This window comes from Physeter macrocephalus, chromosome 10, assembly GCF_002837175.3.
Source record: "Physeter macrocephalus isolate SW-GA chromosome 10, ASM283717v5, whole genome shotgun sequence".
In the NCBI taxonomy this organism is placed as follows: Eukaryota; Metazoa; Chordata; class Mammalia; order Artiodactyla; family Physeteridae; genus Physeter; species Physeter macrocephalus.
In genome coordinates, this window is record NC_041223.1 from 9,424,595 (window position 1) to 9,440,532 (window position 15,938).

The 15,938-nt window shown below is 41.0% G+C and overlaps 1 protein-coding gene across 1 annotated transcript in view; it reads right to left on the reverse strand.

Annotated features, from left to right (window-relative positions):
• Positions 1–15,938, reverse strand: part of SNX9 (sorting nexin 9) — a 95,275-nt gene that overhangs the window by 27,662 nt on the left and 51,675 nt on the right. The window contains exons 5-9 of the mRNA XM_024122591.3: positions 9,143–9,308; positions 7,584–7,734; positions 3,819–3,903; positions 1,681–1,806; positions 1,447–1,564 (exon numbers count right to left, since the gene is read on the reverse strand). Of these exons, the coding sequence (XP_023978359.1) occupies positions 1,447–1,564; positions 1,681–1,806; positions 3,819–3,903; positions 7,584–7,734; positions 9,143–9,308 (646 nt within the window). The remainder of the gene's footprint in view (positions 1–1,446; positions 1,565–1,680; positions 1,807–3,818; positions 3,904–7,583; positions 7,735–9,142; positions 9,309–15,938) is intronic.

The following is a 15,938-nucleotide window of genomic DNA, read 5'->3' on the forward strand; positions in this document are numbered from 1 at the left end:
CCCGCGTCCCCTGCATCATCAGGCGGACTCTCAACCACTGCCCCACCAGGGAAGCCCACAAAATAAAGTTTTAAAGAGAATAATTTTCTTATCCTAAGGTTACTAATCCTGGCTGAGGATTAGTTAGTCCACATCTCATCATGTGAGCACGGCGAGCTCTGGAATCACATTCACATCCCTTCTTAGCAGTATTGAATGGGGGCTGGTGCGTGTCTCTACGTTGAGAGAGCACGTGTGTGACGTGCCCGGGCACGTGTGACGCCCGGCACGTGGGGACAAAGTTCACCGCGTGCTGGACCGTCTGGGAGGGCGCTGCCATCCGGCTGGTGAGATTCGTAGTCCCTCTCTAAACTATGCATTTCCACCCCTGCTCAGTGAGGACTAAACCCTCTCCGGTTCCCGGCCTCTGGGGATGCGCTCTTCCTCCTCCGCGGGCTCCTCGAGTCTCCTCACGGGCCCGGTGAGTGTGTCCGTGCCCCCTGCACTTCTCTCAGAGGCTGTTCTAGCTCCGACCTTTTAAGTCTTACTCTCATCTTTGACCCTTTCCTTTCGATACTTATAGTTTCATTCTTCTAAACGTTTTCCAGCTGCATACGGAAACTTTCTAATCTCCACGTAAAGCTCAGCTTCTTTACAAACTTTTATTCCACGACAAATACACGCCTCCTGAGTACTAACATCCCAGTTTCTAGACCAGGCTGGAGATTGAAAGAATCAGTTCTTGGAACAGACACAGGAACAAATACCCTCCAAGTGCACATTTACGAGGGGCTCTGGTAGCACGGTGCATTATTCACTACAAGATTACTTGGGGTGGGGGAGTGGGGGGAACATGGCATTTAAATAAATAAGGAAAGGGAGAGGGTAATAATCAATGATAAATAAAAATATTTAAATATCAATAGTCACCAGAATAATGGAGTAGAAAACTTGGTAGCCTCCTGCACTAACACTTAGAAGCTCTATGGCTTCTACATCTGATGTTTACAGACCTGTAATGAAAATGACACAGCTGGACTATGTAACGTGTTTACATCATTTGGGTCATACATTTTAATTTCCATTTTAGACTATTTGGATTATTTCTATTTTTTTCAAGGGTCATTTTTCACACTTAAAAAAATGCATATATTTCTTTATAGGAAGGGGTTAGCAATAAAGACACAATGATTGGAAAGGGTGTAGCAGTAAAGACACAGTGACTTTGCCAGAATTCAAGATACACAGGAATACAGGAACTCTAACAGAAAATTTTATGACATATTCTTGTTAGGTGTTCAGGTTAACTTCCAAATACATGTACAATATATATATATGTACATGGCTAGCTTTAGCTGCTGTTTCCAAACCACCAGCCTATGGAAAATGCCATTTCTGACTTACATTAAGGTGCTCTAACTGGAGTCTTTTGGCTTTTGCCCTGAGTTCAGTGTCACACACACTCACCTGTGACTTGCTTATCTGGAAGAGAAGGGATTGGAATGGCTGACCCAAACTTTACGAGTAGACGCTCATATAACCAGTCAAAGTGCTTATACCTGTGGTTTACAGATCGATTAGTGTTCTACAAAATAAGGAAAGAGAAAAACGTTACCAATGCCAACTACAGGAAATGAAGAAAAAAGCAAATTGTTACTAGTGATGCAAGCATGATTCTGCTTTGATAACCTGGATACTTACAGTAGGTGTTAACTGATATTCAATGTAGCTCTTCAGACCGTACATTTTGGAGCCTTTCCTGGGATCTGCTACCACACAGTCAAATGTAGAGGCAGGATAAACCCACATTGGGCCATAATCTCCAACCTACACAACATTGCAGGGAGAGTTAATTTTGTTACATGGAAAAATAGTAAGTATAATTGATATAAGTCATCAAATGATTCTTTTTAGGACTAGAAGTCCTTAGGAGGGTCATTTTTGCTCTTCTTTGAGAAGTTATTTACATAAATGCTCCCTGCTCCTACTAAGGTCACATTTAAAGGACACACTGAATGGGAGAAGCCCTGCTGCTCCCGCGTGGGCATCGCAGGCCATGGGGAGACGCAGATCTGCCTCTCCTCTAGAGAGATGGAACAACCTCTCTCTAGTCCAGCTGCCTTAGTTATATGTAATGAGGGGCTAGTTTTTAAAAATTTCAAATCTATTGCAGACTAAGAGTTCTGTAAAATATAAAATTACACACTTGGATGTCTGAGCAATGCCAAATTGCCATCAAACTTCTTCCACACTTACTCTCATTTTCTGTATACCCTAATTCTTTATATAGTTCTAATTCTTTTTAAAGGTGGAAGGAGAAAAAAGTGAGGTGAGGGATGAAAGTTCAGAGGCTATTAGGTCAGGACGGTAACTGGGGCCCAGAGAATTTTAATAAGGGACTAAAGATCTCTGACAACAAGTTATTATGATTCTCCAAGAGGGAGCCCAGATCCAGAAAACTCTCTTAAAGCTGCAGAGCAGGAATCTTTAAGAGGGGCCCCTTGGGAACGTCCCTTAGTGACTGGGACCAAGAGAGGCGACTCTGATCAACTAGGGCCCAATATCCACAGGGTCACATTTTATTAATGGGTAGGGTACTGCACCTTAAAAGCAAAGGACCAGGTCTCTACTTTCTCTTGGTTTTCTGAAGGCTCAATGGCTTTCCTCAGCTTCCTTTTCCACGTAGGAAGCCCACACATGTAAGCCTGCCTATGGGCCCAGTTTCACCTAAAACGTGTGGGACAACTCAAACACGGGGGTCTTTTAGCTCTGTTCCAGGACTCTCCTGCTTATGACAAAGTCCCCTGTGAGAATGTGAGGGTCAGGGCCATGGGCTCTTAATTCTGTGGAGTTAAAGAAGAAAACTAAAATAATCTCTAACCTAACCACTCAGAAGATAATTATCCCAAGTTTGCTTTGAGGGAAGAAGTTGATAAAAGGGCTCTGGTCACAACCCTTCTCTCTGGAGTTTTCTAGGATTTCAAGCTTTTCAAAGAAGTAGGAACAAGTAATATAAAAAATTCAATATCATTCTTGCAATTTTATCGAGTTTCCCAGGACCCAAAGATTATAGAATAAGACGAGATCTTTCCTCCTTGTTTGAGTCCATGGTGATTATACTCAAGGCCGCTTGCCCTCCTGCCCTGCCCCCAACTTACAGTTACAGGATTAAATCAACAGGGTCAGAAGATAGCTATAGTTCTCTTTGCCAGAATTTCATCTGGAAATATACAGCTAGATAACATTTAGATAGAAAATCTATCAGCAATCAACATTTAGGTGAAACCACAGAGCCTGTGTCATGTTATGTAATAAGCTATTCAAAGACAGATATACTTAATGGTGCCATTAACTCCCAGCTTTTATGTACTAGCTCCTTATCACGACTCAACAGCTGGTTTATTGAAAGAAAACTATTACCAACATAGTGGAAAAGGCAACTTATTCTGATAGCACGCATGTACTTCGCCAAGGTAGAAACCTAAATATCTGAATTGGGTTTTTTAGCTAAATATGTATGGCTAGTAGAAAAACAGCATGTAAAAGATACTTCAGAAAAATTATTAAAAATACGTATGTACTATGGGTGTTGTTTGTTCAATTACTAACAGTCTGAAAGGTAAAAGTAAAGAATATCTAAACAATATAATAATGGGCATTAATTCATGCCAATTATTTTTAGTACTCTTAAAATACTAATACACACTGTCAGTTACTTACTTCGAGTGTTAAACTTGCTTAAAAATACTTTCCAAATGACTAATAACCTTCTTAGCTTTAAGGTATTATAAAAGAGCTTAATCAGAAACAAAGCGAAAAAAAAAAATGAACAAACTTACAATGATAGGAATTTTCTCTTTGGGTTTTGCTAGTTGCTTGGCCAACAAATACTGTTCCATTCCAGGTTTTGCAAATCCAGGAAATCTAATCATGAGGATAAATGCTTGTGAGTCTTATGCTTTTCCTTATAAGAATTCTACAGCTCTCATCCACATTTACTTAATACGACAGTTTGAACTTGTTCTGTCTTTCAGATGTACTAGAACTAGGAAACTATGGTAAATGAAACCTAATGTAATCAGATTGTTCAATGGCCAATTAGTCATTTAATTAAGCTTTATCTGGTAAGAGGACAGTTTGACTCCAGAAGGTGTGATATTTATGGGCACTCTATTTGCTTGATCTGAGACACTCTATCGCCACACGAAGAGTGAAGGGCAGACTAGAAAATGTCCCCCAGGTACAGAGGCAGAAAGCACTGAGCACATCAATTTGAGATGACCACATGGGGTGAAGGCCACACGCTGGCGTTTTTATATTCAAATTAAAGCTGCCTTTCAACATTCTCCCTCGGAGGCCACAATTATCCCAAAGAAACTGCCACTGTTCTTAAGTACTTGTGCCATTTTCTTTGGGAACTGCCTTCAGAGCCAGTTTATGAGACACACACAAAAAAACAGTCTCCTTAGTAAAGAGACTCTAAACATAATAAACTTGGCTATTTCCAGAAATCAAATCTACATCCGAAGTGAAGTTCTAAAACTGAAGAAAAGCTGGAATAAATGCATGGCCATCCGAAGCACTACTTCTAAAGAAGACAAGATTAATCTGGGTTTTAGAATTTTTTTTTTTAATAAACAGGGAAAAAATCCTCAGAAAGCAAAATACCTAAAATAGGAAAAGAAATCTTATTTCTACAAAAACCAGCTGTCTTACTTCTGATATCATTCCTGTACCAAGTTAAAGGCCAATGTGATGTTCTCAGGGGCTCATATCTTTTCCTTCATTCTGGACTGACCTCCCTCCATTCTCTTTTCCCTGGACCTGGTTTAAAACACAGCTCATACAACAGTGTAAAAGAGGTGTCTAGGAGCTTGATGGCCTTGGGTTTGAATTTCAAGTCCAACACTTAATAGCTATGTGACTTTTAGAGTGTGTCTCCTTATGGGAAGAATGGGACCAATGTGACCTACCTTTAAGGTGGTAAGGGAATTAAATGAAAAGATTTAAATAAAGAGTTATCTATATAAATCTAAAGACCCTAATACATACTCAGAAATTAAAATGATTTCTAATGACGCCATCAGCTCTTCGGAAGTATTCCCTACAGCCTCAGGTGGAGCTTTCTCTGTGCTGCTTCAATGTTCTGAGCATACTTTTGCTCTTCAGCTTATGGCGCTGCAATTGCCATCATCCATTTGCACATCACAGCAGACTAGAAGTACCTTAGAGAAAGCATTTGTATTTCCAGGACCTACAGGAATTATGGGAATATACTAAACGCTTAATGAATTAATGGGCTAACCTGGAACGCTTTTATTAAAGAACCTACACTTTTTGCTAGAAAACGCTGATGGAGAAATTGGGGCATTACACATAGCAACAATTCCTTGACTAGACTGTAAGCTTCTGAGTGCAGACAGCACCTGTCATACTTCCTTTGGTATCTTAGTGACCACAGCAAAACTCTAGAGCTGACTATGCACGCACTTAATACTTACTGAACAGCTGTGCAATTGATTAATTCTTTCAGTATTATCAAGATGTATTCTTGTAATGCTCAAGTATACTTAAATGTCTGATCTCTGTTTCTAGCATAAGGTTTATGCTCTATGACTGGAATATAGCTGTCATATAAAATGGATTAGCTGCTGAGAAGTGTTAATATTAAAAAAAATTTTACAACTGTTATAAGTAAGTCATTTATATATTAGTCTAGTTAAATAAAAATATGTAGGGTTTAAACGGCTCCCAGCACCACAGAAAGCGAGGGATGCCTCAAAGGTGCAGGTGCATGTTAGGACTCCTTCAATTTGCTTTCAACCTAGACTGAAATTTTAGAGCAGAAAGAATTCTTTAATTAAAGCCAATCCTTCACTTTAGAGATGAAGAAAGTTGAGTTTGAAACAGGTCATCCAACTTCCCCACGATCATATAGCAAGCCAGAGGGCAAGCATGGAGCAGTGTGTAAACCACAGGGAAGTGGAGCCAGAGGCGTGGAAGGAGCCAGAACCTCATGAACTAGCTACGAGAACTCAAAGATTCTATTCATATTTGTCTCACAGCTTCTGCTTCCTCACCTTCAAAATGGGGCTGAGGGATACGTTATATTAAAATGGGTTTTAAATATACTTCGTATTGAGGTTTAAAGAACAACTGAGGATAAGGTACGTCACTACAGACCATATTGAGAACTTCAAATCTCACTCTGAGAAATAGGATACAGTCAATAATGACTGACTGTATTATGCATGCAACTGAGTATGAAAATACACAATGGAAGAAACTGGACAGAAATGCAGGAAAAGTATGAGCTAAAAGATAACTCATTTAATTACCAGATGGTATTTAAATACAAAGGAGAACTTGCAGGGCTCATTAAACTCATACACATGTACATCGAGACCTAGAAACTTGGTATCTAGACACATATCAAACATGTTTACAATTTTTTTCCAGACACAGATTAACATTCCTTGATATCTGCTTGGAATCATGAACTTGGAACACTGAGAAAAAGTATGAGTAATTTTAGAAAAACTATTTTAAATATAACTGCTGTAAGAAGAGTACTTGAAGATAAATCATATGGAAGTCACAAACTACATCTCCTTCAAGCTACACTGGTGTAAACTACAGACTCATCCAGAACTCTCTACTAGGGAATTCCATAGGGCTGTGTCCATATTCACCCTTTCCCACATGCTTTCCTGCTAAGCACTGTTTCTACAAGGACCGTTCAAAACATTTTTTTTAAAAATGTAAGAATAATCTAAGTGAAAACAAAGTCTTAAACACATTAAACATAGTAGTTGAGAGTGTGCTCAGGAAGCTGAGGGACTGGATTGGAATTCCGACGAGATCACTTACCACCTGTGTGAACTTGGGCAGTTACTTAACCTCTCTGGGCTTCATTTTCCCAGAGAAAACAAGAGATTTATAGGTACCACAAGAGGGATATGAGGGTTGCATGAGAGAATACACACAAACTGCTTTGCACAAAGCCTGGCACATGGTAAAAGATCAATAAACAGTAAAACGTTTAAAAGGAAGCTATTGGGCTTCCCTGGTGGCGCAGTGGTTGCGCGTCCGCCTGCCGATGCAGGGGAACCGGGTTCGCGCCCCGGTCTGGGAGGATCCCACGTGCCGCGGAGCGGCTGGGCCCGTGAGCCGTGGCCGCTGGGCCTGCGCGTCCGGAGCCTGTGCTCCGCAACGGGAGAGGCCACAACAGTGAGAGGCCCGCATACCAGAGGCCACAGCAGGGGGAGGCCCGCATACCACAAAAAAAAAAAAAAAAAAAAAAAGGAAGCTATCATGATTATTTTTAGCTTTCCTGTGACATCAGCAATAAAAACCTTAATATGTCATGAGTTAATAAAGGTAAAAAACAATATTTAGCAGATCATTAAATGGAACATATATTTCACTTTACAATGAAAAAAAATTTTTTTTAAAAGGAAGCTTCCAAGCTAAGAGCCAAATAAAAAATAAACATGATCAAATCGCACCCAAAACTTTGGAGATCACTGAAAAGAGGAAAAGCCTCTCTGTATCTTGTATCTGTTTCTACAGAGTTCACATTGCCCCAGCTCCCTTACACCTACTTGTTAAGCGGCAGCTTCATGGAGGAGGGGCCGGCCCGGCTGCTTCCTCGCTGGGCGCCGCCCGCCTCCGCCGCCTCCGAGTCCCTGAAGCAGGGAGGAGACGACTTGGGCTCGTCCCAGTCCTCGTCCCAGTCATCGTCGTCGCCGGCTGCTGGCGGCGGGCACAGAAGGCGTCGGGAAAGAAAGACAAGAGAGAGATGGGACGACTTAATCTTCCGGGGGGTCAGGATTATAATAAAGACGCGAAGAGTATAGGCTCTAGAGTCGGGCAGTTTTGGGGCTTGAAGATTCGGCCTTTTAGCACAAAAGACAAGTTAGAAACAACTTCAAGAGGGCTGGTAGTCCAAGTAACTTGAGATAAATGCCAACTATAAAAACACTCTTGGGCTTCCCTGGTGGCGCAGTGGTTGAGAGTCCACCTGCCAATGCAGGGGACACGGGTTCGCGCCCCGGTCCGGGAAGATCCCACGTGCCGCGGAGCGGCTGGGCCCGTGAGCCATGGCCGCTGAGCCTGCGCGTCCGGAGCCTGTGCTCCGCAACGGGAGAGGCCACAACAGTGAGAGGCCCAAACAAAAACCTCTTGTATATAGGGAGGGCCTTCTAGAGGCCTATACGTTGATCAATCTAGCTTTATAAACTTGCAAATAAGCAGATCAAATACCCTTTAAGCCGAGAGACTGGGGAGGACAAAAGAGTGATAAGAGTTTTTAAAAGGAATTGTTTAACACTAATAATAATAAAGGTGAGAGAAGGACAAGGGGGTGGAGGAGAAAGAGAAAGAAACGAGAGGTAAGTAGTAACTGACCAGCATCAGGCGCCTAACATTCTAACAATAATCTCTGTGTCAGATGAGGTGCTGCCAGTTTTCCTCCCTCCCTCCCTTCCTCTTCCACTGTTCTGTACCTCTGTCTCACCTCTGATGGCCTGAGGAGTCCCTTTAGCATTAGGCAGGAAATTGCCCTGGGATCTCCGCCCTAAGAGTGCCACCACGAGAGAAGCCCAGAGGCAAATGCCAAAACGAAAAAAAGAAGATAATAGAAAGTATTAGAAGGATCTGGGCCAAGAGTCCTGGAGCCACGCCAAGTTACTACAGAAGCAGATGTCACCAGTCTAGTCTCAACGTTTCTACCCAGCCCACGACTCCTGGTCCTGCAGCAGCCCAGCTCCTGTCCATGAGTGGGAGCTGGAAACCAGCACCTGTGCCCTTTATGGCTCCTGCATGCAAGTCTCCTGCTGTTTAGCACATTCAGTCCTTGGCCCACCGGCTACAGCAGAGCTGCCCACCTCCATCTTCCGCAGCCCCGCCCCACAGGGTTGCGCTGTCATTCTGCTTTATGAACCTGGCCCCTGCAAGCGTTTGCATTTGTGACTCCTTGACAGGTAACTGAGAGTGGACTAAAGACCATAATTAAAAACTACCTACATTTTGACCCAGAAAAATAAGTTTGCTATTAGTGAATAAGAGCACCTGAGAATAGTTCCTTTGATTAAATCTATTTTAACTCCGATGCCCTTAAAGGGTGGGTGGGCTCCATCACCAGCAGAGCCCTCTTCCTCACCTGGTCCCTGGTAGGCCTGGGGATGACCAAAGGCAGTGTCCCAGTTGTTGGAGGTGTTTCTTTGGGCTGCAGTCCCCTCGGGCTTGGCTCCCCAGCCATCCGAGTTTTCCCAGTTTCCAGATTTGGAAGCATTCCAGGCTGACCAGGGGTCATTGCCACTGCTGACCTGATGTTAGGGGTAAAAAAGGAGAGAGTATTCGTGACTTCTAGAAAGCATTACTCAATTCGGTAGGAATCACATAACAATTGAATTGGGGTGCTGAAAAAACTGATAGAAATTTAAAACAATTTAAAATTTAAATAATAAAATTTTATAAACATGTAGGAAAGCACAAAAGACAGGATCAACCGAATTTTATTAACAGTTTGCCATATTTGCTTAGGAACTTTACAACCAATAACAAAGAAACTCCCTTTCTTTTTCCTTCCCCCAAGTAACCACTTTTCTGAACCCGTTCTCATTCCTGTGCATGTTCTTATACTTCCACTGCGTATGTAATGGAATATGTAACGTATTCACAAATAACAAATGCTTTATATTTTTCAAACTGACCTGAACAACACTGTACTGTACGTATCTCTTTGCAAGCTGCATTTTTAACTGTTTTAATTTTTATTTGAAAAGGTAATATGTTCCCAGTAAGAAAAAATTCAAATAGTATAAAAAGATATGAAATTTTAAAAATATTCCTACCACCTTAAAATGCCAGTCATTCTCTCAGAGATAATGACTCCTAACAAATTCCTTGTATATACTTAAAATATGCCACGCAGAGAGAGCCTTTTTGCTTTTAAACATATTATGTGAGCCCAAATTATACTTTCTGCTCTGCACTTTTCTTTTGTTTTTCCATGTAATAGCCTAAAACATTCTCCTAGGTACAGCAGCACGTGGATGACATCATTCTTTTACATGACTCCACAGAATTCCACTGTATTTATTTCCCATCATCTAAACAGCATACGCTGACGCTCATTTATCTTGTTTGCAGTATTTTGCTCCTGTAAATAATGCTGCAGTGCACATCCTTGTACACCTTTCCTCACATGTCCAATAGATGTATGTGAAATTCCCAGAATAAAAATTGCCGGGCTGATACAAGTGTGCACTTAGAATGGATAGAGTCTGTCAAAATGCTTTCCAAGGAGACTGTACAGTCACATTCCTACACGCCTACTACACGCCAAGGGGTGGTGTCTTGCATAAAATGGGGCTACCATACTCCAAAACTATTTTTAAAATATTTTCTCCCATTATTCCTTAGCATAATTTTAGACTTTAATTATTAATATTATAAACAAAATTTTGGAATGGGCAATACATGGCACCCAGTATCAAGGAGTACTGCAGTAAGAGTACCTGTAACCCACCTCTCACCCCTGGCTCATCCAGCCCTGAGGCAACCAGTTTTTTTGGTTTTTTGTTTCCTTAATTTTTAAATTTTAAATCCTCAACCTGTATGGAATTTACTTCAGTATATGAAATAATAGAGGAATCCAGCTTAATTTTTTCCTGTAGTCATTCTGTTGTCCTAACATCACTTAATGAATAATCCGTTTTCCTCCGCTGATCTGAAATTCACCTTTATCGTATACTGGACTTGGGCCTATTTCTGAACTCTATTCTATCCTAGTAATCTATTCATACTAGTACCAAGCTACTTTGGAGTCCACTAGACAGAATACCGTTAGTACTTTACCATAACATCTTTTATTGGTTTATTTTTACACGTGAACTTTAGCATCAGCTTCATGTTTTAAAACTAAAACAATTTTTAGTTTTAGCATTAGCATGTCAAGTTTAAAAAATGTGCTGATTTTCATTTGAATCACCTTAAATTTACAGATAAACTCAGGGAAAACAATAGTGCCTTTAAAAAATGTCAATACTGAATCTATTTATTCAAGAACATGGAATAGCAAATTTTTCTCTTTACTCAAGTCTTCCTTCTCACATAAAAATTTGGGGGTTAGTTAGAGAGAGACAGAGAGAGAGAGACAGAGAGAGAGAGATTTGTAAGAAAATTACCCAAACGGCCTCATACACCTCCCTAATGTTTTAGAATGCTATCACGGTTGGTCGTTTTTTCACTCTTCATCAATTGACATACAGGGTGGATAACTGCCTGCCACCTACCAGAAGCATCAAAATCAGTATATGTTTACAAGAGGAACTATGATTTCATTCTAACATCTCTATAGCTTCAAGAAAAATTAATGAAGTTACTAGTGATTCCGCCTGAAGTCAAATATTAATAGCAGAAAGACATTCATCCTCATGACTGTGAATTTCTCGAACATACGGCTGATGAGGAGCTACTCTCAAGCCACTCTAGCGCAGACTGGAAATGCAGGCTGCCGTGCTGAGGGCCTGACAATCACACTTCATTTAAGAGAAGCCCTTCCTTCCATAGTTTTAAGTAGGGGTGTTTTATTCAGCAGTATATACTCTGTGCTCTCCAAACTAAACTATGAGGTTTTGTTTTTAGAATTAAAAACTTCAAAAGGTACAGAAATTTTGGATAGTAAGATGACAGTAAGTACAGGCATTAATTGTCTAGCATTTCTATAAACTACTGAGGAAAAGGAACAGAAGGGTTATAACTAGAACAACAGGATGAGTGAAAGTTCAGCACTGCCATGACAGTAAGATCGTGTTAGCAAACTGTCAAAGAAGGTTTTCATCAGTATTGAGGAAGAAATGGGATATGAAATTCATCGTCAAGTATCCTTAAAAAATTAAAACTTATTAGGACAGAAACACATAACATGATAGTTCTTTTAAAAACTACTTTGTTTATACATTGTTTACAATTGCTATCTTATTTGGTTATGTGTACGATCTTAGCTCTCTACCTGGGTTATGAAATCCTTGTTGGCAATTCTAATAACTTTGCTTCTCTCCGTTTTTTTTCCTGGAACATTCCTTCTATCTTGTTTCAACTTGACTCCTACTGATAAATCTTTCAAAACCTGACCAACTGGCAATCTCTCCAGCTTCTATCATTGACTTTTTACTCACTCTCTCTCTCTCAGGTGACCTCCAGGGTCCCTCCTCTAATATCAATAACTAACAACCAGCTCACAAAGCCTTCATGGTCTGCTTCTCTCTGAACCCACCCTTCCTGTACTTCGGCCTCTGGCTCCTTTGCTTTCAACTCCCAATAACCCTTCTGTCCCTTAACTGCAGGCACCTGGTCACACAATAGTCCATGCCTCTTCTCTACTTTCTTCCAGCTTTCCTTCAAGGTCTTCATCCTCTTCTTTCCCCTCCTTTCAGGGCACCAAACCCCTCCCGATTCTATCAACCCCTTTAATTAAAAACCGTTCATTAGACCTCACTGACCACAGAATAGATTCCAAACTCCTTAGTCCATCAGTTAAGATCCTAACTTTTCCTCCCATGACATTCCCTGTCCTCACTACTTGCCACTAACCCTCACTCTGTGCTTCAGCCCGCCGTTTCCCAGACTTTCCTGTGTCCTTGCCTTTGCTCAGGCTCTGCTCTCCATTTGCCTGCAAAGCCTTCTACCTCCCCTTCCTGGATTCTGGCCCAGTCCCACCCCACGGAGGGCGCCGGCCTCCGCCTGCTGTCTGACATTCGGTCACGTCCTTCCACTTTCTCCCAAAGTTAGTGTTCCGTTAGAGTTATTGGCGTATCAGTTAGTCATTCCCACTAGCAAGTCACGGGCAAACATCTCCCCTAAAAGAGTCTCAAAGTGCCTTACATAAAGTGGCAAAGACTCAAATTTTTTATTTTACTTAAAGTGGCTAACTGTGATCTTCTTGGTCATCTGTATGAAGTAGATATTATTCTAATAATAATAGATTATTATATCTATTATTCTTTAGGTATTCCTCTAACCTTCGTAACATTACTATTATTTCACAAAGGGGGAAATCAGATTTTCCTCATGTATACTGACTTGAGTCTCTTCTAGGAAAATAACTGGCTGTGGACGACCACAGAAGAAGTGATTTTCAGCACTACCATGCTCTTAAAATAACAACGCCTCGCCAGTTACAAAAGCGTATTAGTACACCGTAGAAAAGCTGGAAGACACTGACAGGTACAGACGGCCAGAGGGATGGACACAGGTGTGATAAACAACAGTAAAATGTTAATGGTAAAATTTAGAAGGCGGGTATATGATTATTCACTATGAAGTTCACTTAACTTTCCTATGCTTTAAGTTTTAGCAAATGTTGGAAAATCCAACAAACAAAACTTGCACATACAAACATCATCTTCTGAGCTCCATGAGGATGCATGCAACGGACCAGAGAAGGTCTGTGCCCATCAGGGCTCACCAGTGATTTCTTGTTGCCTATGAACACGGGGCCTACACGCAGTAAGTGTTTAGTAAATTACTTGCTAAATTAAAACGCTCACAAACACTCACGTGTTTGTCTGGATCTCTATTATGAATGGATTTTCACCTGCCTTGCCCTGGAACTGGCTGATGATGTCTGACTCGCCCCCTAACTCCCACTCTAACTAAATTAAATGCTCCCCAATGCCAGAAGCAATGTAGTCAACACATTTGCTGATTTAGCACTCTGAATTTTTTTTTTACACCTTTATTGGAGTGTAATTGCTTTACAATGTTGCCTTAAGTTTGTGCTGTATAGCAAAGTGAATCAGCCATATGCATACACATGTCCCCATATCCCCTCCCTCTTGTGTCTCCCTCCCACCCTCCCTATCCCACCCCTCTAGGTGGTCACAAAGCACCACGCTGATCTCCCTGCGCTATGCAGCTGCTTCCCACTAGCTGTCTATTTTACATTTGGTAGTGTATATATGTCCATGCCACTCTCTCACTTCGTCCCAGCTTACCCTCCCCCCACCGTGTCCTCAAGTCCATTCTCTACGTCTGGCACTCTAAATTTAAAAGCTATCCTAACCTCATAAGACAAAACAAAGGAATACATTTACATTGTCTTCACATCATGAGACAATCTAAATGTATCCGCTGAAAGGAGCCTGTAGAGCAGAAAGACAGAGAAAGGAGTCTGAGTGGCCATGGCGGGGTGGGGAGCGAAGGGTATTCCTGAGATAATCGTAGCAAAGCTGTGCATCTTACAAATACATAATATGGGGTAAAAGGGGGCAAGGATAAGAACATTGGTCCACTGGTTGAATTTTAAATCCCCTATGAAACTGTAGAAATTTGACTGATGTAAATTTCTCATAGGTGCAGCAGTTAAGAGCTAAAGCTCTAGAGGCTGTCTATCTGGGTTTGAATCCCAGCTTTACCACTTACTAGCTGCATGAACTTGGGCAATGTACTCCATCTCTCTTAGTTTCCACTCTTATAGAATGGATATAACATCATAAACTTCCTCATAAGATTTCTGTAGGGATTCAGCGACATAATGCATATAAAGCACCTAACACAATATCTGGCACATGGTATACATTCAGTAGTGGTTATCTTACTACATGGGGGCGCATCTAGAGTATAAAGAAAAGAATGAAGACTGGCAATCTTTGTGTAAATCCCCCTTAGTTTCTGCTTTAGAGGAAAAGATCAGTTATATTTCCAAATGGCTTCAATGCCAGATCACATTAATAGAGAAACTTTTAATTAAATAAGTGATTATAGGCACTTAGGATACTTTCTACTTTAGCCAAAGATCTGTTTCCTTCAGATACATAAGAGAAAGAGGAAGAAGACAGAACTGTTTTGCCATAAAGTTCCAAAGCAACTCATAATTCTTGCGGGTCTTGGCACATTTTCTGTGTGCTAAATGCTGAGATCTTGCTTTTCTTCAAAGCCTAACCCCTACTGCAACAAACTGAGCTACACAATGATTTGGTTTAATGATCCTTTGGCCTCTGACTTCTTTGTCGTCAATTCCAAGAACCCCTTTTGTCCCTCACCTGCAGACATTTGGTCGCACAATAATGCATTACGTTCCTCCGCTAAGGTTTCAAACTCTGAAGGACCTCTCCTATCCTTTTCTCCCAGCCCTCCCTCTTCTCTCCTTTCTACTGAGCAATGTCATCATTCTCTTCCTTCCCCACCCTTTACGGTACCAAAGCCATCCAGACTCTGTCAACTCCGTGATTAAAAATCCTTCATTAGACCTTGTTGTCCATGGAATAAATCCATCAATCGAGTCTCATCAAAAGTCTCAGCTAAAGGGTCTCCAAAGTATAAATCCCAATTGCCCTTCCAACTCCTATATGTCCCACATTCTATGTTGCCATGCCCCCAAGAAGAGCTTTAGTAAGATACTTTAGCTGAAACAATCACCTCACTTGGGAAAAAAAGGATTACTTCTAGGGGTTTTAAATGTTTATTTCCTCTTTCATTCAAGTTTGAATTTTACCTTATTTATGGAAGAAGGAGAAGGAGAAGATGAAGAAGGTGGTGATTGGCTGAGACTTTCAATACAACCAATCTGAGCCAAAATATCCACCTTAAAATAAAAATAGGTACTCGGTAAACGAAGGGGAAAAAAAGAGTATACCAAAGCTAACAACAGCAAATGCATAGCAGGGCTAAGTTCACCAGAAAATTCCAGCATGCCACTCATGCACCAAGATTACATGCAAAAAGCAAAGCCCCTACTGTATAGTAGTGGTTTGTCTTCAGTGTATTAGTATCTATTCTAAAGACTCTTGCTGTCATAACACAGTATCACTGAAGCACTAAAAATAATTATAAGCAGCGCAGAAGGAAGGGAACAAATATCATGCAAGTCATACAGCCAATAAAAAACACTCCAGAGGAAAAACATAGCCAAGCTTTTAAAAATGTTAGAATGTTGAACCAGTGCTTTCAAA